A 21,879-nucleotide genomic window follows, 5' to 3' on the forward strand; every position below is an offset into this window, starting at 1 on the left:
GTGCGGAGTCTTGTGGATCCCAGGGCACGGGGTCTATCGACATGGTGCATTTGTCTTGTCTGTAGGGCGTCATCTCAGGGAGTGAGCAGAGAGAGGTGTTTTCCACCTCCAAGGAGGAAAATCCAGGATTTCCTAGACTCTTCGGGAGTAGGCCATGCCCACACAGAAGCCTCATTGGCTATGATCCAATTGACAGACTGGACTCCACACCTTCACGCTTAATCCTCTCAAACCCCAAATTCACATCAGATTATGCAATCACCACACCAGTTCACCAGTTTCCACCTGTGCCAGTTAGTGACATTCTTCTTCAACTTGCTCTTGTTGCCATTCTTGCCCTCTTCACTGAGCTGCTCCTCCCTCATCAACACAAACAGTATCCCTTGTGGTTTTGATTTGCATTTATTTGATTGCTAGTGACCTTGAGCTTTTTTAAAAAAAAATCTCTTTTCGAGTGTTTGGTGGCCATTTGCATGGCCTCTTTACTGCAATGTCTATTCGACCCCTTTACTCACTTCATGATTGTGTCGTTTGTCTTGTGGTTGTTAAATTGATGGAGTTTTCTATGTATTTTCGTTGTTAGATTCTTGTTGGCTATTTCGTTTCCAAAGATATGCCCCCAATCAGCTTATCTGACTTATCATATCTGTTTGTTTCTGTTTTTTTTTAAAGACAAAAAAAATTTGATGCACATTTTAAAATTTAAAAAAATCATTTTCTTGGGGGCTCTTACAACTCTTAGAACAATCCAAACATTAACTGTATCAAGCACATTTGTAATAAGTCGCCATCATCATTTCCGAAACATTTTCTATTTGAGCCCTTAGTATCAGCTCCTTTTTTTCTTCCTCCTTCCCCCCCCCCACCACCCTGGTGAGCCCTTCATAATTTGTAAATTATTTTTATTTTCATAGTTTACGCCGTCCGCTGCCTCCCTTCACCCACATTTCTGTTGTTTGCGAGGCCTTGTTGAGTTCTCTTTCGGGGTTTGTGCTCTGACAGTCCATTGCTGAAAGCTGTGCCAGACCGCAGTGGCCCTGCTTCTCCTCCTAAGTATTACACGGCTTTCCTTAGCCAGGAGACTTGCCACGATCCGATCCGATCCGATCCGCTCCGCTCCTCCCTCTGCCCTATCTTCCTAAGCCTCGGCGCTACAGGCTTTTGATTTAGGCACCAGCAATGGCGCTCACTGAGGGGAGCGGGGTTGTCAGTATGAAGTAGTGAAGTCCCCCTGACTCAAGCACTTCAGTGGCTCTTGGGCTTCAGAAACCATGGTTGTTCGTTGCTGGGGATTTGGCCCCTGACTCGTGGCAACCCCATGCACCAGGAACCAAATGCTGCCCGGCCCTGGCCGTCGGCCCCAGCAGTGGTGGACCCGACTGCTGGGCTCCAGCGGGTTTTCACTGGTTGATTTTCAGACACGTGGACTCAGGGCGTTCTTAATCTGTCTGCATTGTGGAAACTCTACTGAGCTGTGTTCAGGATCACAACAACACACAAGCCCTCACTGCAAGAGGGGTGCTAACGCAGTGACTTGAAATGGCACTTGTGCCCCCTGCATCAGAGATGAGAATTCTACCACTGAGCCACCCGTTTCAGGGTTAACACAACAACAACACTGCAAAAGACATGCAAGCTATGCGGAGCCTTTCTTAGCTCTCCCCCCCTTGTCCCACTCTCACTGATGTTCTCTCAGCTCCTCCACGTCACGTCCCTGCTCTTCACACGGCGGCCAACACAGCGTCCTCCGCTCACGGCCCAGCGCGCTCGCACTTCCATCCCTCAGAGTTCAGTCTGACCTCACTTCCACTTTCCTCACCTGGAAGCAGGCAAATCCTCTTACTACCTCTGCTCCTAGCACCATCTCCTTCACTGTGAGCCTTTAATTCATCCTCTGTCTCTCCCACCAGATGACATGTTTTTAGAGAACGGAGACCCTCTCTAGTTTTTCTCACCATGCAATTCTAAACTCCCAGAGCGCCCGGTACTTACTAAGCACCTTGCTCATTATTTGTGGATGAGTGAGCGAATGAACAGAGATAAGTAATGATAGCTAATTAAGTTCAAGGTTCTTTAGTTTATGACTTGGGGGTGCTGTGGCCTCCCCACCTAATAACACACTCTTCTCCCACCTAGGACAAACAGAGAAAATTAAGATTACTCAGAAGCAAGAGCTATCATACAATTTAGATCGGCATCTGGAGGAAAGCCATTCAATGTACGGGGTCACTTTGCCACACTCCATGCTCTATGTTGACTTTTTTATTATTACAAGCATAATTTGACATTAGCACGGTACATCTTTTCATTTTCTCACACTGTTAGCCACTGATCTGCATTCATGTCTTAAAGGAAATGACTCTTGAATTGGGGAGCAGGCTATTAACCTGCATGGTATTTAAAGAGTGCTCCTGTACACGGAAGCCGTGATCTTGTGAAGCATGTACGTTAACCACTTTGCTCTTAGGTGGTGCTCTTAGGTGCTACCGCGTTCGTGTCAAGGTACAGCAACCCTGCATGTAACAGACGAAACACTGGCTGGGCCTGCACCATCCTCAAAGCTTGCTGGGCCTGAGCCACCCCTTCTCATCGAGAGCCTTCCCCCCCCCCCATGTCCCTCCACCTTACCAAGCGTGATGCCTTCTTCCCGGACTGGCCTCTCCTGATACCATGTCCAAAGGACACAAGACACAGTTGCGCCATCCTGGCCTCTAAGAGCACTCTGGCTGTGCTTCTTCCCAGACAGATCTGTTTGTTCTTTTGGCAGTCGGTGGGACGTTCAGTCCTCTTTGCCAACACCACAGTGCCAACGCATCTACTGGTTGTCTGCCACACTGGGGTGGTTCGTGTGTGACTTGATGCTGGCAGCTGTGTCACTGTGTTTCAAAGGCCAGCAGGGCCACCCAAAGGAGCCGCTCTCACTAGAGCTTGCAGACTAAGAACAGACTAGAGAGGAGGACTCAGCTGTCCACGCCACTGAAAACCCAGAGGACAGCATGGAAACACTGTCAGAGACGGTGCCAGAGGACGAGCCCCTCAGGTCACAAGGCATCAAAATAGGGCTGTTAGCCACTTATATGTATAATTTTCTACAGACGTGTTTAGGAAAAACATTCTTTCTCCTTCCTCACGTCTTCCAGAAAACCTCATTATCCTTCCTGTGACCCTGTAGGCATCTCATTTTCTTTTGCTTGTTTGCAAGTTTTTAACTATTAACTGCATCTCCTGCCTCAGGAGGGGCTGTGTGCCCATCATGTATTTTTAGACAGCGAATTCTTTTGCCTCGCCATTGCTACGTTGAAAAATGCAGTCGAACACACTTTCAGAGGGCAGGCCTAATGGAAATCTCTTGCCTTTATAAAAGACAGCAAGAGTTAGTCTCATTTGGAAGACCAAAAAAGAATACACATGAAAGCATACTAATTTTTATAGTGCTAAAACTAAAGTGAAATAGGTCTTAGATTTACTAATGTATACAGAACTGTGGGCAGGAAGCTGTCTGACCTAAACAGTACCTGCTGTCAGGCACGTGTCATCCAGCCAATTCTGACTCAGAGTAGGCCCCCCAGGGGTTCTAAGGCTATAAATCTTTATGGGAGCACCCAGTCTCATCTTTCAGCCAGAGAGAGAGATGGTGGGTTTGAACCACAGCTCAGTACCTAAGGCACAGCGCCACCAGGATTTTTTAACGTCAAGTAGGAGTAAACAAGGAGCTATGAAAGGATGCCCAAAGCCATCAATATCTGTGCTCATTGTTTTAAATTATCCAGAAAAAGGAAAGAAAAAAAATGGGAAAACCTTGTAGCTATTACTGATGCCCATGAGATGATGAGAGATGACTTCAAGCAAATTCATTCCATAACCTTTCCCCCTATCGTCTAGTCAAGTCCAGGCATTGTACTTGATTCTGGGAGGGAGGCTTGAAACAGAATAAAACATTCCAGCTCCTGAAGACCTTGCAGTGTGTCAGTGAACCCGGAGAGGCATCTGCCGGCTTGGGCGTGCACAGCAGGACACTAAAGGTCATGACTACAAGACCGCTCAGATGACCAGACACTGGGAATCGTTTCCTTACATCCATCTGAACATGTCCTGGCTTGCTCTCTTGCTTTGTAATCGCGTTTGATTTTGGAAAGCAGCTTGTGGGGTTGGGAGAACCGTGGATTTCATTCTGGAGAAGGCTGACTTATTAAAAAACAGAAGTATGTCTGGAATGTAAAGGGTTTGGGAAATTTCTTCAAATATTTACTAAGTGCTTAAATCAGGCTCCATTAAGAAATGGCACGAGGCTCTGCATTGGGCAGTTTAAAAGATGAGTGGCAGCGTTATTCACAAGAGCCAGAAAGGAGAAACTACCCAAATGTGCATCCACTCACTGCCCACTTACCGTGACCCTCTACGACTGGGTAGAACGGCCCCTATGAGTTTCGGAGACTGGAACTCTTTACAGGAGTAGAAAGCCCCATCTTTCTCCCAAGGAGCAGCTGGTGGTTTTGAACTGCTGACCTTGTGGATTGTAGCCCAACACGTGGCCACTATGCCATCAAGGCTCTGTGTCCACCCACGTATGAGTGGAGAAACAGAACGTTGCTTGTCCGTGCCTACATCATGGATGAACTTGAAAACCTGATGCTGAGGGAAAGCTGCCAGGCACAGATTTCATTTATATGAAGTCTGTCTGTGCCAGAGGAGCCTACGGAGTCAGAAGGTAGAACAACACAACCATCTCTGGTCAGCAATTATATTTAATGAAGATACTAGGTGTTATTTACAGAAGATATACACACATAATTCCTGCACATGAAATGTAGCCCAATGATGAAAACAGGAAAAAATGTACTCCAAAATTACATACTACATAAAATAAATAAAAAGCAATTATTTGGCACAATATCTACTATATATAGCAAATAAATAATTCTTTACCATTGGTTGAATGAACTATTTACAGTCTAGTTGAAAGTGCAAAACAATTGCTGAAAATTAAGATATTTGTAATAACATTTAAGTCCAGAAAATATTTTTTTCTCATCAGTAACAATAATTTGTAGCCAATATTAAATATTTTTAATGCCCAGGAAAATATTCTAATTTTTTGGGGAAAAAGTTTTGTCCATATTGTGCTCTTCTGAAAGGTGATTTTTTTTCCTCCCCATCTTAATCCTGGCAATTTTAAGAATCTTGGAGTTTCTGATCGGAATTCTAATGTATGTCATCCTGATTTTTTAATTTTATTTTAAGAAGTTACATTGTAAACATAAATATTACTCTATCATTCAGAAATTACAGACCAGTCCTGCCTACATTACATAAATAGACATCATGTGGCATAAGTCATGTGTTCAGATTCAATTTCTTTCGAGGTAAGACTATGAGGATGGAACAGGGTGACCTATAATTTGGATGTAGATGAATTCCTCAATAGTATGCTTTTTAAGAACCCCACATTCTGTATCTTGAATCTAAATGATGAAAGTCTATCACCACGGAGGTATCCAAAGCATCCCATTGGTGGCACATCTTAACCTGAAACACTCCGGAAACGAAAAATGGGCAGGGGTGATTCTTCTTTTGACAATGGTATTACGACCAGGCCCTTCCCGAGGGAGGGCCTCCTGCCTTCCATTCCAGCAGAGAAGATGGCACACCTCGGAGTGGCAGAGAGCGCTACCCACTGGGGGTTCCTATGCTAGTGTGCGTAAGCCGTGAGTGAGCCCGGGGATGCCTTCTCTGGCTACGTCACTCGCTGGGAAGCGAGCGTAGCCCTGAGAGGCCTCAGGATGCGTTTCTGCTTGTTGCGTGGAATTCCCTCTTGAGGCGATACCATCCGTCCGTCCATGGTGGTGTAAAATGGCATTCTGAGCACAGACTGTGGACTGGAGTCGAGCCACTGTTCTGGGCACTTTAAATGTCTATGGCCGCCGCGGCTCTAATCTGTGTGACATCTGTGATAAAGTTCTCTGGTTGTCAATCACATTTAATTGCCGTACGTAACTCCGGACATCCTGATGGTTCTTATTAGCTTGAGCTGCATCAGGATCTGTTGGAAGTGGAAAAGGGCAGATTGGCATTGCATAATATGTGCGCTTAAACGACAGCTTTATTCCCTCCAACTACTTATCACATTTTTCACCGACTCCCGGGCTCCACCGAGACTTGTCCACACACTGCCTTTACTGACACGGCTCCCTCTGGCTTTTTGCACAGCGCCCCCCTCCATCCCCCTCTCCCCCGCTCGCCCTCATTCTCTTGGATTCCCTGAAACCACCTCTTCTGATGATTTTCCTCAGCACTGCCCATTCTAAGGAGATGCCGTGAAAAATAAATTTTAAAAATGCATCCGCCGGATGGTGCCTGGTTATAGATTAAAATTGTTTTCCCTTTGACCAACCCCGCTCTGGGTCCCACAGAGCCTGTCCCCTCCCTGATCCCAATGAGGACGGGTGGCGGCAGGTGGAGCTATTACCTGCTGAGGACAAAAAGGCCTACCCCTGGACCAAGTTGGTGACACCCTAAAGGCCCGCTCCCCCTCTTTATTTGCAGACCATCTGTATAAGTATCGCTGCCTTCCACTGCCACCTGTGCTTTCGAGCCTGGCCTGACTGGGTGCATGCACCCACAGGGGCCGCTGCCCCTTCGGTGTTCTCAGTGTCCACACTCAGACACAAACACAAACCAGCGGGCTGGAGGGTTGACTGCATTCTGAATGATGCTCCACCTTTGACTCTCGGAGGCTGCTTGTTCTGAAGACCCAGTGGTCACTCTGTGCCTGTCCTCATCCCAAGTGAGCGAGTGAAGCACTTGTTGTGCCAACTAGCCACCGCCAGGTCAGTCCTGGGTCTCGGTGCCCTTCTTCATGATTGGAGAGGGGCCGAATCACTGCCACCAGAGGGTTTTCACCAGGCCTTTCTCAGTCTAGACGCTCCAGTGAGCTCTGTTCGGCAGGGTGGAAAGATGCCCTGCCCCAGCGGCAGATTGGTGCTAGCTGCCTAAGAAGTGCACTGGCTGGAATCCAACAGGCAGGTGAGGAATTCTGAAGCAGCCAATCCCTCAGAAACTGGGTGAGAGGGCAGCTAATTTCCCTGAAACCAGGGTTGCAAGAACAGATCAAGTACTGACAGCCCCACACAGGGGACAGACATGCACGGGGCAAGTGGGGCAGCGGTGAACTGGAAACACAGGCTCCCTCAGAAGTCACTACTCAGGTTCTGCTTGTTGCTGCTACCTGGGAGGCTGTGCCCAGAGCTGCCAGATGTTCCTGTTTTTCTAGAGAAAATGGAAATCTGGATTTCTTTCCCATGGGTTCTCCCAATTTAAAAAAGGTGACACCATTGCAAAATAAAATGGGAGGGGAGGGGGCTTTTATGGTACACACACCCACACACCGTTGCCTATGAAGTCTATCTATCCAACCCCATAAAACCCGCCATGGACCTGTGGGCCACTTCTGAGCCATGCGGGACCAGTGTGGGGCAGTGGGCGTGGCCTGGCTGCTAGTCGCGTGCTTTTTCTGCTGTGGTACATGCTTTCTGTGGCCACACCTCACTCCCACAGATGATCCGACTGCCATCTGCACCGGGGTGAAGGAGTGGGGGGAGCTGCAGGTCGGAACACAGAAGGCAGGGGGAAGAGCTAAAGGGCCCTACTTGCTGGAAGAAGAAACGCATCAGTGTAATTATCGCATATAAATAATACCACACAGAAGAACACATTGTGCTTAATTTCCTGGGCTTCGCACTGGCAGTGTACGCCACATGTACAATATACTGTAATTACATTGTACACAGTCCCACAATGTTTATGAATCTATTCCTATAGCTTTATCTATAGATTTGTTGACTTGAGAGCTGAGCAGCTGTTGTTTACCAGAAGTTACTGATAACTTCAACAAATGCACTGGAGACTTAAAAAAAAAATTCCACCCTGCCCCAACCCCCCATTCTTTCTCTAGATGATCTCGGAGAATCAGCATTTACTTCCCACGCCGGGTTTCCATGTGCTTCTTCTTCGGCTCCTGGTCCTCCTGGAGAAGACCTTTGAAAGGTCGAGTCCCCTGGGGCACACATTTGGGGTAGTACTTTAGCTGCCTCCTGCACCCTGTGAAGGACCATGGAGCCTAGGTTCTAAACTCCTGCTGTGGACAGACATCACTTACAGACTCTTGTTTCCTCTTGTGTCATGTCTTTATGGACATGTCTTCATATGTGAGAAGAAACACATATAGAAGAAAGACGAGACATGAATTCTGGCAGAATGCACTAATGAGATGCAGGCAGATTCTCATTTGGGAAGTAAGAGGAGCCCTACACTTTCCCCAAGATGATCTCTCCTAGTTGTTTTCCTTTAAACTCCCTTGTACATTGAAAATGAGCATTTGGAAAAAAGAAAAAGAAAACGAGCCCTTGGTAGTGCTGACGCTCTGCCTGAGGCAGCCCTGGCTTCGGGCCAGGGCTGTGTGAGGACAAGCAAACAGCCCTGCTCGTAAAACGAGAACCTTGTAGTCTCCGCACCAGGTTTACTGGAGGGAACGGCACCGGTGCCCTCCCAGACGGGCTCACGTCAACGATCTTGTTGAGCCAATAAGCGACATTTCTGCAAGTGACTCACTCCGTGCAGTTAACAGAAGCCTTTATAGAATCCCCCTCCTCACGTCTGGTGGACAGGAGCCGGCCTTCCAGCCGCCCCTCGCCAAGGCCTGGGCTCACGGGGTCCCTGCCTGGGTCTTGGGCCCCGACGGTGCCAGAGTGCAACTTCATGGATGACGGTGGGATCCATGAAACATGGTCCCACGGGAAGGCCTTTGGGAATGCTCATTACTGTGGTCGACGTTGATGTTTGAAGCTGTTAAAAGAACACCTTACACTCACTGGCGGGGACCGCTCAGAAACTGCACATGAATTCCCGGTGGGATGTTGGACAAACGTGCTCCGAGCATTAATCCCTTCTCTCAACACCCAGAGACAATAAACATGATCTTCCCCACTTTGTAAATGACAGCACTGAGTCATCAAAGGCTGGTGTGTGTTTCTCAACAACAAGCCATGATTCATAAAGGGAGCTGCCTGCATGGCCGGGTTTGCTGGCACTTGTGTCAGCGCGTTGTCCCTGACCACCTGGAAAGAGCAAATTCGTTCTCTTAAATCCATTCATGAAACAATGTTTCCATGGCTCCTTTCTAGTTTTACTAAGAGCAAATGTATCTTCTACAGCCACCACCACCACATAATCCTAGGGCCAAGGGTCCCTAGCCTAGAGGATTCCTGGTCCACAGTGTTTGTGACACAATCAGATTTCCTCCCCACTCCCAGTTTCTCAGTGGCTCATTAAAAAGGGCTTAATCACCCCGCTCTAGACTGCCGCATGCGGCGTCGGTAACTTACTGAAGGGTTGGCTTCTGCAGTATCTCACTGTTCTGGCAGTGCTTGCAATCATGCGCTAGAAAGAATAAAGAAAACAGAAAAGCAGAAATGGAAATGAACTTAACGTATCATTCAAAAATGGAAAACAGACTAGTATTTATTTCGGCAACCCTCTGTACCGCGAGAAGCAGCAGTCGGCTCTGAGACGCGTGCGGGACGGCCTCAAGGCCGAGGGGTGATGTAGATGCTACTGAAGGCAGTTAGAGAGGCGCCCCCACCACAAGCACAAGGCACCTTCCAGGTGAGGCACAGCACGGGCATAGCTACAGTCAAATCAGTTTCGGGGGGTAAAGAGCAGTGTGCTGTTCTTAGGCGGTAACTTCCTGCTCGGGATGTAGCTTCACTGTCCTTTCTCCAGGCAGGGGAATGTGTCACTCTCCTGGAGGAGGGCTGGCCTGTCAAGGTCCTCATGGTAAGCAGAAGGGCCTCCATAATAAGATCCATAACTAAATCCAGCAGTCAGACTTAACATATTTTGTGCATATGATTTCGCTCCCCACTGCATTGCTGAATTACCAAATCTTCCAGCAATGCATTAAAATATTAATTCAAATTTCTTCCCTTCTTTTTCCCATTCCTTCCAACACCCGTTCCCCCTACCGCCCCACCTTCTTGTTTTCTTAATTTTTTTTCTTCCTTCTTTCTGGTGATAGCAGGAACCCGTACACATTTTTAAAAACTAGAGGAATCTCAAGAGAAAAGTCACAAGTACTTTGACTGGCATGTCACAGCGCAACTGCCTTCATAGTTTGGTATGTTTAATCTGCTAAACATCAGTAGAGAAAACATCTAGCTATTCTTTGAAGTCATGGTGTGCATGCAGGTTTTTGAGTTAAAGAAAGAAGAGCATTTCACTGTCATGATTTCCATGCCTTCTTTATCTTAAACTGTTTGTTTTTTAAATGACTATGCTTAAAATCGTCAGGGTGGGTTATACTTCACTGGAGCTTGGCTAATTCTGTCATTCGTTTTCTCAATTCCTTTGTACACTCCGGGTGCGGCAAGGAATGACAAGGAATCCTCCATGCGGCATTAAGCTTCGGGATGAACAAAGGGAGAAGGGAGAAGGGACAGGAACAGAACTGGGAAACCAGGAGGGAAACCGTGATGCGAGCAGCTAGCACGGCTCAGCTAGGATCAGCTCTGTTCCCAAACACGTCTGCTGCCCAGATTCTGAAGGTGCTGGTGCACAGTGAAGCCTCAGCTGGTAGGACCCAACTTGGGAGAGGGGTGAGGGATGCTTCCAACAGCATCTGCTGACATTTACAGCTTCGGGGACCCACAGGGCCTGCAGGGTGGTTACCGGTTGGAACCAACAATAGGTTTGGTGTTTTGGGGGACCGACGTGGGGGTTACTTATAACACATAGAGGAAACCCATACAGCTGTTCGCCCAGGGAAAGAGACACCCCCAAGGAGTCATGTAAATGTCTTTCCTCCTGGACTCCGGTTGCCAAAGCACAGAAAACAGCTTTGAGGAAAACTTATGTAGTCTAGAACAACAATGCTTCTCACTTGACAGGTAAAAAATTCAGGGAGGAGTCAGCCTCACACACGTCTACTCCTCAGTGCAAACCCCGAGTCGGACCTTCCCGCCGACTATTACCACTTTGAGGGCGCTGACAAGCGTCAAGCGACGCGGATACTTTCTCCAAGCCAAAGGAGTGCTCAGCAAAGTTCGAACTTCCAGGATCGTAAAGCCTGCGGGTCTGTGGGTCGGCATGAGAAATCTATTACAAATGCCTCCAGGAAAAAGCACCGCACAATGTATCATTAGCCTCTGAAATACGGAGCCCTGAAATAAACACTAGTTCTGGTCATTTTCCTGCTCATTTACTTTTAAGTTTTGGATTTTTTTTTTTACTTCTTTAAAGGCTTTGCATCCAAAGGGCACAAGTATATCCCATGCAGAATTATTGTAATTCTTCAGATATTGAATGGAGTGTAATTACCCCAAACCCCGGGGAAGGCTGCCCGTGTGTCCCTCTGAAGAATAATAAAACAATTAACAGGGGTCAGAAACCTCTTCCTAGACCATTTTGTAGGGAGTAATTGTTCTGCTTTTTAGTTTTGAAAGCTAAAACATTTCATTCTGACTTCAGTTTTAGACTCCTCTTTACCGTTATACTCTAAGGCATCATAATTTTTAGCTCATTATGCCGCTGAGAATATGAGAACAATTGTTTAAATCAGTAATTTTGCGCGCTGGAGTTCACCCTACCTTTCAAAATCTTTGATTAATTTTAACAATGGTTTTAATTTTGAGGTGTCCCTTTTAATTGTACTCAAGGATAACTTCAGTTATAACTACTGAATCCAAGGCTGGCGGTCTCTGCTTCTGTGAGGTCTGGGAGCTGAGGTACTGGTCTACACTACAGGAACTGCGTGTGTGGACCTCTGGCGTGTCTGATCGGGCAAGAGGCTTTTACAAGGCCACAGAAGGGCCAGGGGAATGTTCAATTCCAGCCACTTCTGCACTCGTCGCCACATGCCAGCATGTGAAATACCACGAACCACCACTCCCAGCTACGAGGTACCTTCCCAAGATGCTGCGAGAGACTTCGGAAGCGACTGTCTCTTCTGCATCCCACCCCCCGCATCACACTGGCATGCACATACCACGCATCATGCTCACAGGAAACTAACCCCACAGCCTGCGCATCAGTGACACCAAGGTAGCTTCTTCGACCGTCCCCTGGATTCAGCATGCCTTTGACAGCCTGCCTGCCTGCCTATCAGGGGTAGCTTCCCACGGTGACGATTTCCAGCGAAATGCAGCCCACTCCTTCCAAAGACAGCCTTTCCCAAGAGTAGACCTTTTTGACGGTTAGAAATCCCTTTGTCATTCTGAACCCAAGTCCTTTCCCCATCGTCATTCACTCGCTGATCCCACCCACGTGTGGGCCCTGGAACCACAGGCACATGTCTAGTTCCTTTTGCACCCAGCAGTTCTTCAAAGACGTGAAGACCACTACCACAGGCCTTCCCACTGCCCAGTTTTAGCTTGCTCAGTCGAAATCGTCTCTAATTTTTCAACAATTCTTCATAAGATGGTTTAGTGTCTGGGATCTTAAAGGCTTGAAGGTGAACAAGCGGCCATCTAGCTCAGAAGCAATAAAGCCCACATGGAAGAAGCACACCAGCCGGTGCAATCACAAGGTGCCAAGGGACCAGGTATAAGGCATCATGCAAAAAAAAAAAAGAATATATATATGTATGTATGTATGTGTGTATATATATATATATGTATATATATACACACACACCATAGTGAATGAAGGGGGAAGTGCAGAGTGGAGACCCAGGGCCCAAGTGTTGGCCACTGGAGAACCCCTCATAGAGGGGTTTAGGAGAGGAGATGGGTCAGTCAGGGTACGATGTAGCACCGAAGAAGAACACAGCTTTCCCCCAGATCCTGGATGCTTCCTCCCCACAACTACCATGATCCAAATTCTACCTTGCAGGACTGGATAGGGCAGAGGTTGTACACTGGTGCATATGGGGGCTGGAGGCACAGGGAATCCAGGGAGGATGATATCTTCAGGACCAGGGGTGTGAGGGGCGAGGCTGGGAGAGTGGAGAGTGAGTGGGTTGGAAAGGGGGAACTGATTACAAGGATCCACATGTGACCTCCTCCCTGGGAGATGGACGGCAGAGAAGGGGGGCGGAGGGAGACTCCGGATAGGGCAAGATATGACAAAATAACAATCTGTGGATTATCAAGGGCTCATGAGGTGGGAGCGGGGGGGGAGGGGGGAAAAAAGAGGACCTGATGCAGAGGGCTTAAGTGGAGAGCAAATGCTTTGAGAGTGATTGGGGCAGGGAATGTGCGGATGTGCTTTATACAATTGATGTATGTATATGTGTGGATTGTAATAAGAGTTGCATGAGCCCCTAATAAAATGTAAAAAATGAAAAGAAAAAAAAGAAAATGATGAGGGCAAAGAATGTACAGATGTGCTTTATACAATTGATGTATGTATATGAATGGATTGTGATAAGAGTTGTATGAGCCCCTAATAAAATGTTTTTTAAAAAAAGATGGTTTTAAGCTTGTTTTGTTTTGTTTTGCGGGGGAGGTGGGGGGGGGACAGTCTTTAGTATCGTGTCCTGGACGAGCAAGTGGGAGTCTACAGAGCTCACTATCTGCCTCGCTGATCTGAAGGGTCCTGTCCATTTAACTCCCTCACGTCATCCATCATCCCTCACACCAGCTAAGCGCATACTGAGCCCCTGGGTGACGCAGAGGTGGCACCTGGCTGCAAACAGAAGTTGAGTCTATCCAGTGGTGTCCCAGAAAAAAAGTCTGGTGTTCTACTTCTGAAACAAATGAAAAATCCTCCCGGAAATCCCCAGGAAGCCCATTCTGTTCTGAGACACACCCTGGGCTTCGAGGCCCTACCAGAGCAGGTAGGCCTGCTGGAGCAGGCTGGGCAGCTTTCTTGTAATGCCTCACCAGTGGGAAAGCCCACGATTACTCTCAAAGCAGGAGAACTCCTCAGCTTTTGTCCACCTTAGCACACCTGGGAGTTCCTGGGTGGCACACACGGTTAAATGTTCAACTACCAGCTCAAAGGTTGGAAGTTCGAACTCACCCAGAGACACCTCAGGAGATGGATCGGGGGATCTGTTTCTGAAAGGTCACAGCCTTGAGAATCCTTAAGGAGACACAAACGGCACCAACAGCAGCCAACCGGAGGGTGATGACTCACTCCCGTAGGCCACTGCTTGGCTTCTGACGGCAGTGGTTCTCCATCCTGCCCTACTGTGCCCTCATTCAGGCTCTCCTCTCAAAGACAGTAAGCAAGACAGCAACCTGCCATCAGAAGAGCTGGCATCCCTTTGGCACACCAACAGGTTTTATGTTCTCTAACTATAAGGAGCTCTGGTAGAGTAGTGGGTCAAGTGTGGGGCTGCTAACCACAAGGTTAGTAGATCGAACCCACCAGCCGTTCTGTAGCAGAAAGATGAGGCTGTCTGCTCATAGTCATATATATATGACTTGGAGTTGACTTCAGTTGGGATTGCCCTGATGGCAGTGGGTTTTCTTCTGGGCTTTAGGTCTAACGACGGGCCTTTAGCGCTTGAGTGCAAAAATCAACAGGTTCGTATGATTTCTGGCTAAGGATCAACTCCAAGGAAAAGCTGACCAAGTCCACTCAGAACGAGGGCTCACAGAGGGAACCTCGGAAAGGACAGAGGTGGCAAATCACGGACTCTGCCCGGTAACCCCCACATACTGATTTTCCTTTATCCTACACAACGGAATTCTGGGGTGGTGTCAGGTGTTCATGTGTTTGGCTGCTCACAGGAAGGTTGGGGGTTCGAGTCCTCCCAGAAGAAAGCCTGCCACCGAAAACCCCGTGGAGAACATTCTAGGTCGAGGACACCTTGGGAGTCATCATAGGTTGAAACCGACTCCATGGCAAACGGTTTACTGCCGGAAACAGAGGGGCTCAGAACCAGATGACCCCATGCGGCCCGAATCGCAAAGACACAGCTCAGGGGAAAGAACAGCTGGGGTTCTGGGCTCCAGGGGGCACAGGGGAGAAGCCCTGAGGCTGGAGTCAAACTCTGATGCAGGGGAGTCCCGCTGGCTCCAATCCTTGCTCATTCCCCCCCCCCCCCGAACTCCCTGCAGATGGGCTGCCCCCGGCACCCCTTCTCTCTGCACAGGCTATTGGAGATGGCCTGTCAGGTCTCTGCAGTTCGTTGTCTCCAGCTTTTCTGCCACTTCTGAACGGACTCTGGCCCCCAGTCTAAGCGTACCCATCACGAAAGTCCATCGATCTTTTAAATCTGTTCCTCAGGTTGACACCACCAGGCCCCCAAGGCATCCCCACCTGGTGCTGCTGCACGCCCTTGGCCCTCTCATCGCGCACTCACAGGAACTGCCCAGACGGGCTGCCTCTCGGCTGGGAGTCGGCTGCTTCCCGACGGCTGGCCTCCTCTCCCAGCGGGCCCTGAACAACGCCTGTCTTTCCGTGGCAGCTTGAGAGTGCTACCTCCCTTGTTCTGCACACTTTCAAGTTGGCCTTTCCTTTTCTCCTTCCGGCCCTTGCAGATTTTAATCCACCCTTAGACCTTGACTCCACCCCTTCTGAGCAGCTAGGACAGGCTCTCTGCCAATTACGCCTGCCTCAGCGAAGTGCTGCTATTAGTTGCCAGGGACTCAGCTTCAACTCACATCCACTCTGCATTTCACAGACAGGATCCTGTGCTACCTCCACCCATGCGAGAGTGCTGGGGGCCACTGTTGCAGGCAGGCACTGTAGTTAGAAGACCGTGGTGGACGAGTGAATTAGCAAGGTCAGCTGTTCAAAACCAGCCTCTGCTCCATGGGAGAAAGATGAGGCTGTCTACTCCCATAAAGATTTACAGTCTTAGAAACCCACAAGGACCGTTCTACTCTGCCCTACAGGGTCACTATGAGTCAGCAGTCACTTGATGGCAGTGAGTTTGCTTGTTGGCTTTTTGGTTTGGTCCAACCTTCAGGACTCACCTTCTAGACCATATCACACAACACTCTATGTCTTTCTCCTTAGCCTTAGTCTGGAAGCTCCACCAAAGCCTGTCCACAAGAGATGATTGTCTGGGGATTTGACATTCTGGCAGCCGAGCTTCCGGCATCACCCCAAGGCGCAGCCACCACAGTTTGATAAGCTGACAGATGGGTGGTGGAACTTGAATATTAGCTTGTCTAGAAGCACACCTGATGGATCTCTCACCTACCAAGAGTGTAGACCGAAACCAAATGAGGCCCAGGGTGGAGCCAACCTTCTGGGTATACAGCACTGGGAACGTCTTAGGCCCTGAGCTTATCTCCAGGCTATATGGACCCTTAGTATCTAAGAGACATGTGACATACAGATATATGTGTGCCACGCATGTGACAGTCACAGTGGGTCACACACACGGGCTCAGGTGACTCAGGGATGGACAGTGAAAGACAGACATGGAGAGAGGAGGCTGAATCATAGTCAGACAACAAAGCGAAAGTTATCACTGTGCATATAGTCTGTTACCCAAAATGCTTTGGGCCATCCTGACCTGTTAGAATTTTCCCAAAGAAACAGAAACTACTTTGTGATTTAAGTCCTTTGACCAAGGTCAAACACTTTATAATATCACTGGGTAATTAAATACATTACTCAATCGCATTTCTTGCATACCTTCTATGCACCTGATACCTGGTCTGTGTGCCGGAGACACACAAGGGGGGAAACACTGGACCATCATTCCACCAGGGTACTTGCATTTTAACAAGGTAGAAACGGGGAAGAGGCCAGTCCAGATGATTGTGGATGCTGCAACCAGCTGTCGAGGCAGGGGTGATCTCACAGAGGGGGGTCAGGTCAGTGTTAGAAGAGTGGTCCCGGAGGTCCACTAGGAGGGGGACACACACACCAAAAAATGAGCCAAGAGCTTAGCCAGGCAGATACGTGTTAGGGGGCGCAGAATATCCGGGCAAAGGTAGGAGCCAGAGCAAAGGCCGTTCTGATGGAGGTGAACGGATGACAGAATTGGGGTGTGAGATGAGGCTGGACAGATGCTCAGGGTAACAAGTCTGAATGCAGGATATGACGTTAAAGTATTTCATCTGATTTCATTTTCCATGGAAAAGATTCTTCTTAAAAAAAAGTCAGTCTTATGTTTTGTTGAATAAAAGTGTGCCGTGTAGGGCACACAGTTTGCTTTTCTGTGTCATTGTCTTTGTGAACCGTTGCTGCTGTCCGGCTCACAGTGACCCCGTGCCACAGACGGGGATGCCGCCCGGCCCTGCCCTCTCCTCACAGAGGTCACTCTGATGGGACCCACGTACTTGCTGCCCCTCGAGCTCCCTTTCCAGGGGCTGACTTCTCCTGACAACATGTTCAAAACACAGGAGATGAAGTCTCGGGGTCTGTGCCTCGAGGAGCACGCTGGCTGGGCTTCCTTCAAGACAGGTCTGCCTGTCTTCGGCCGTCTCCGATCCCGTCAATGGTCTCCGCTGGCACCACCACTCACACGCAGCCATGCTTCCTCAGTCTCCTGTTGTCGAATTTGTTTGGATCTATTTGGCTTATTTTTGTACGATGTAGGTTCAGGCCCCTCTCCTCAACTTCATGCAGCCCCACAGGCCAAGGTCTACTTTGGCGATGCGCACCTAGTCCTTGGTCAGATCCATGACCTGGCCACTCTGCCCGTGGTGAGGCGTCCCGAAGCCTGTGTTTCAGAAGACCTATATGCTGCCTGTCCCATAAGCTCTGTGTGAATGAGTCAACGTTCTCGGTAATCCTGTAAATGTCTTTTGGGTGGAAGAGATCAAAGAATTGAAGCATCTCGCCGATTGAAGCCTCCTCCTGCCATAGCTCGAGGTCACAGATCCAATTCTCTTTCCACAACTCCTGGGACAATATGAGTGGTGTTGTAAAATAGATCCCCTCCTATTCTCTAATAACACTGTTGTTGTTTTCAGGTGACCCTGACTCGATTCCAACTCACGGCAACTCTGTGTGCAACAGAACTAAACGCCATCTGACCCTGCGCTGTCCTCCCGATCATTCTTATGTCTGAGCCCACAGCATCTGGCTCTGTCCATCTGCCTGGTGGAAGAGTTTCTTCTTCCTGCCCTGGATGTTCCCAAACATGATAGTCCTTCTCCAGGGACGGATCTCAAAGTAGATGAGACAAAGTCCTGCCATCATTCCCTCTACGGAGCATTCTGGCGATACTTCCTTCAAGATAAACTTGTCTGTTCTTATGACAGTCCGTGGCACTCTCAGTATTCTTTGCCTGCACCATAGTGCGAATGTATCGTTCTCTTTAGCCTTCTTTATTCAGGAACATTATTAGTGACACAAAGTGACTGGACACATCTCCCTGCCTTCATGACTTAGCTTCTGTTTGCCCCATATTCTCATTCCACATGAAATGACTAGCTTAAAAAATGATAGTCATAAATAAATAAACCTAAATCTGTGTCTGACTAGACTAGAACCAGCCTCCTAATACAGTAGCAACTGTGCCGATCAGCATGCTTGATGGAGCCTGGGCTAGTGGCAGGCGGCCAGCATATTGTCCTCTAATCCACTCCTGGTCTACCTCCTAAATGTCATAAATATGCATGTAAGCCATAGAGAACTCCTAAGGGTCTTATTCAAACATTTTTTAATACTCCTTTATGTTCCCCCAATGAAAGAATGTCTGCCTTCCCCCCCTTTCTTTTTCTTTCTTTCTTTTTTGCATAAGGATCAGAGTATGAATTCTCTTTTGTTCATAGCCATAAATCCTGAAAACCAATAGACAACACATTCTCTAATCCTCATGTCAGACCTCAAGGGTGAAGAGGCTCAAAAATCACAATACTCCGGGAGTGCTTTGACTTTGCAGAGCTGACGCCAAGAAGAGGTGTCTGTGTTCTTGGCTCCCCAAGTGCCTCTGCTCCTCGGCGGACACAGCCTACCGATCATGAAAGCTGTCAGCTCAGCCCACCACCGTGGCTTTGCTTACGAGTGGTTCAGACGTGGCCCTGCTGCCAACCTGAGGCCATGCAGCCAGGGACGCAGCAGCCTTAGCTGGAGGCTGGGCCACTAGCAGTGGTGGTTTGGGGTGCGGCGGGCTGTTCCGGGGGAGAACAGGTTGATAAGGTGGCCAGGTTTGGCAAGCAGGTGCACATGCTTTGTCAGCTCCACTTCCGGCGCCAGTACGCTCCCACTCATGGCCGGGGATGCGAAGCATCAATGTGTCTCCTGGTATGATTTTAGATGAAACACAGTGGGTCACGTTGCCAGGGCAGCGGACTCCCAGGACACTTTCAGCACATCTTTCCCCCCTTCTCTTTCCGAACATTAAAACCTTCCTTCTTAGTTTGTGGTGGGTAACCAAAATAGAGGCTACAGTTTCTAGCCCCCCTTCCATGTGACGAACCAACTGAATGTGGGCAAAGTGAGGACACAGCTTCCAGGTCATGTCCTTAAAAGGCTGCAGAGCCGTCTCCCCACCCCGACCTCTTCCCAGGGCCTGGACTGAAGATTCAGATGTCCGCTGACTTGGACCCTGAGGGTGATGACCTGGCAAGACAGAAGCGTGGAACCATGGCAACTTCTCACAGTGGATCTAGAACCCCAGCTTGGACTTTCAAAAAGGAAGCCGAAACAAAGCAAAACTCCAAACCCTTGATCTTGAGCAAACCTTTGTTCATTTGCTGCTGTTGTGGTTGCGTGTCCTGGGCTGCATCCAACACATAGCTGCCCCTTAGTCCTCAAAGGAACAGCCGGGTGCCAGAGTAGAACCTGGGTGTGGGTTGTAATCTTTAAGAAAGGAGCCCTGGTGGCAGAGGGAGTCACTCATGGGGCTGCTAACTGCAAGGCTGGCAGTTAGAACCACCAGCTGCTCTGACGGAGAAAAACGAGGCTTTCTGCTCCCTTAGAGTTAGTCTCGGAAACCCACAAGGGCAGTTCTACCTGTCCCGTCGAGTTGCTATGGGTCAGAATCAACTCCACAGCAGTGAGCTTTTCTTCCGGAATCCTTAAGGAAGCAGATTGTCCAGTTTTCCTCCTCCAGAGCCGCAGGACAGACTCCAAGCGCCAACTTTTCGGTCAGCAGCCGAGTTTCACCACTGTGCCACTGAGCCTCCCTCTTGCTCCTTTAGGCTCGTGTGACTGGACCGCAGCCTTACTGCGCAGTTGCTTCCAAGCAAAAGTGGACTCTCTCAACGAGTAGGCTGTGAAGGACCCGCTGGGAGACAAGCACAAACCCACTATGGAGGGTGCGCAGTGCAGACCTGGGAAGGACTGGGTTTCTCAGAAAAGCCGCCGAATCCCATCTTGACGTGCTCTTTGTGTGTTATGGGTATGACCCTGGCATCTGGAAACGTCTTTTCTCTTCCCTGACCAATGGCCAGCTTATCGTGATGGTAGGGGCTGTCAGGGGCTGTCAGTCGGGTTAGACCCATGGCGACCCTGTGCGCGACAGAAGAAACCCCACCTGACCCTGCGCCTCCTCACAGTTGTTCGGTTGTTTGAGGCCGTGGTGGCGGCCACACTGTCAATCTGTGTCATTGAGGGCCTTCCTCTTCTCTGCTGCCCGTCCACTTCACCACGCATGTGCCCTTCGCCATCTTCAAAGTCTGTGAGGCAGTCTTGCCATCCTTGCGTGCAAGCACGGATTCTCAACCTTCCTCATGCCACCACCCTTTAATACAGTCCCTCTTGTGGTGGCGACCCCTCAGCCATAACATTATTTTGTTGCTACTTCACCACCGTACTTTTGCTACTGTTATGAATGCATTCTCCAAGCTGATCAGAGGTGCCCCATGGGGTTACTGCAAGGCACTTCAAATTCTCCCTTCACCCACTTTCTGTTGTCCATCCCCCAGGGGAACACTTACTGGTACATACCATGGACCCACCCACCCATCACAGGACTTACATGGAGCAGGCGATATTACCATTTTCTGTTGAGGAAACTCACCCATGGAGAAGTTACGGAAAAATTAAAGTGAAGACGTTGAGCACTGAACCTCCCGTCTTCCGGACTCCCAGGCCAGAGCGTTTACCCAGTTGCCACATTTACCCTCCTAACTCATAACCCATGGCAGGTGGACTCTCACCCTCACAAAGTCGAACCCTGACACCTCCCCCGGTGGGTCCGCTCAGAGGCTCATTCCATTGACATGCTCCAGGCAGCGAAAGGAAGGCTTGGCTGTGGCCTGCTATGATTGTTGAACGATAAGGAAATAAACAGCATGGCTTTTTCTCTGTGTGGGGGGTGGGGTGGGGCTGCTGGGGGTGGGGAGGGATGGTCAGGAACCAAATTGAACTGGCACCACTTCCACAGCTAATCTTTAAAAAATGATGTTTGGGGGCTCCCTGAAGGTGGATGAAGCTTATTGGGAGAAGCACTAGCAAAGTAGATAGATGACTATTTTATAACAATCTGCTGTAGGCTGTCTTTTCACCTACCTGGACCAAAGACAAGTGAAGCAGACGCACAGCACATTTCAAAGGCGTCCCGAAGCCGGCTAGTGCCACACACCTCAGAAGAAACAACAGGCTGCACAAGTCCTGCTGGAAGACCCGGGCAGCTGAGCCACGGGCAGCGGGAGACGACAGCGCACAGCATAAAAGCGAGCGGGGATGTCACAAAGGAGAAGCGACAGAGGAAAAGGTAGCCCATTGGAACCAAATATCTCACAACTCCTCCACGCGCACCCTCCTTTTTCCTTTTCTTTTCTTTTTGCAAACAGGACTGCCCATCCGGCAGTTATTCCCTTTATCCGTGCAGATGTAAATCTGATTGTACAAACACAGTGCGCAGCGAGCGGGTTATAATACTGTACGTACCATTTTTTCAAAGTTTACGAGGTTGTCGACGAATGTCTTGTTCCCCTCGTGAATAAACGTCATATCTGTACAGGAATAAAAGCCGCACTCTAATCACCTGGGGAAACATGTCCTACCAGGAGAGCACAATAGCAC

General features: G+C 48.9%; 1 protein-coding gene across 3 annotated transcripts in view; it reads right to left on the bottom strand.

Moving 5' to 3' along the window:
* Positions 1-4,736: 4,736 nt before the first annotated feature.
* Positions 4,737-21,879, bottom strand: part of RAPGEF4 (Rap guanine nucleotide exchange factor 4) — a 378,022-nt gene continuing 360,879 nt past the window's right edge. For all 3 annotated transcript variants that reach the window (XM_075529292.1, XM_075529293.1, XM_075529294.1), the window contains 3 exons: positions 21,745-21,809; positions 9,381-9,435; positions 4,737-6,040 (listed from right to left, as the gene is read on the bottom strand). In XM_075529292.1, the coding sequence (XP_075385407.1) occupies positions 5,913-6,040; positions 9,381-9,435; positions 21,745-21,809 (248 nt within the window). In that variant the 3' untranslated portion in view covers positions 4,737-5,912. The remainder of the gene's footprint in view (positions 6,041-9,380; positions 9,436-21,744; positions 21,810-21,879) is intronic.

This window comes from Tenrec ecaudatus, chromosome 13 (assembly GCF_050624435.1).
Source record: "Tenrec ecaudatus isolate mTenEca1 chromosome 13, mTenEca1.hap1, whole genome shotgun sequence".
Lineage (NCBI taxonomy): Eukaryota > Metazoa > Chordata > Mammalia > Afrosoricida > Tenrecidae > Tenrec > Tenrec ecaudatus.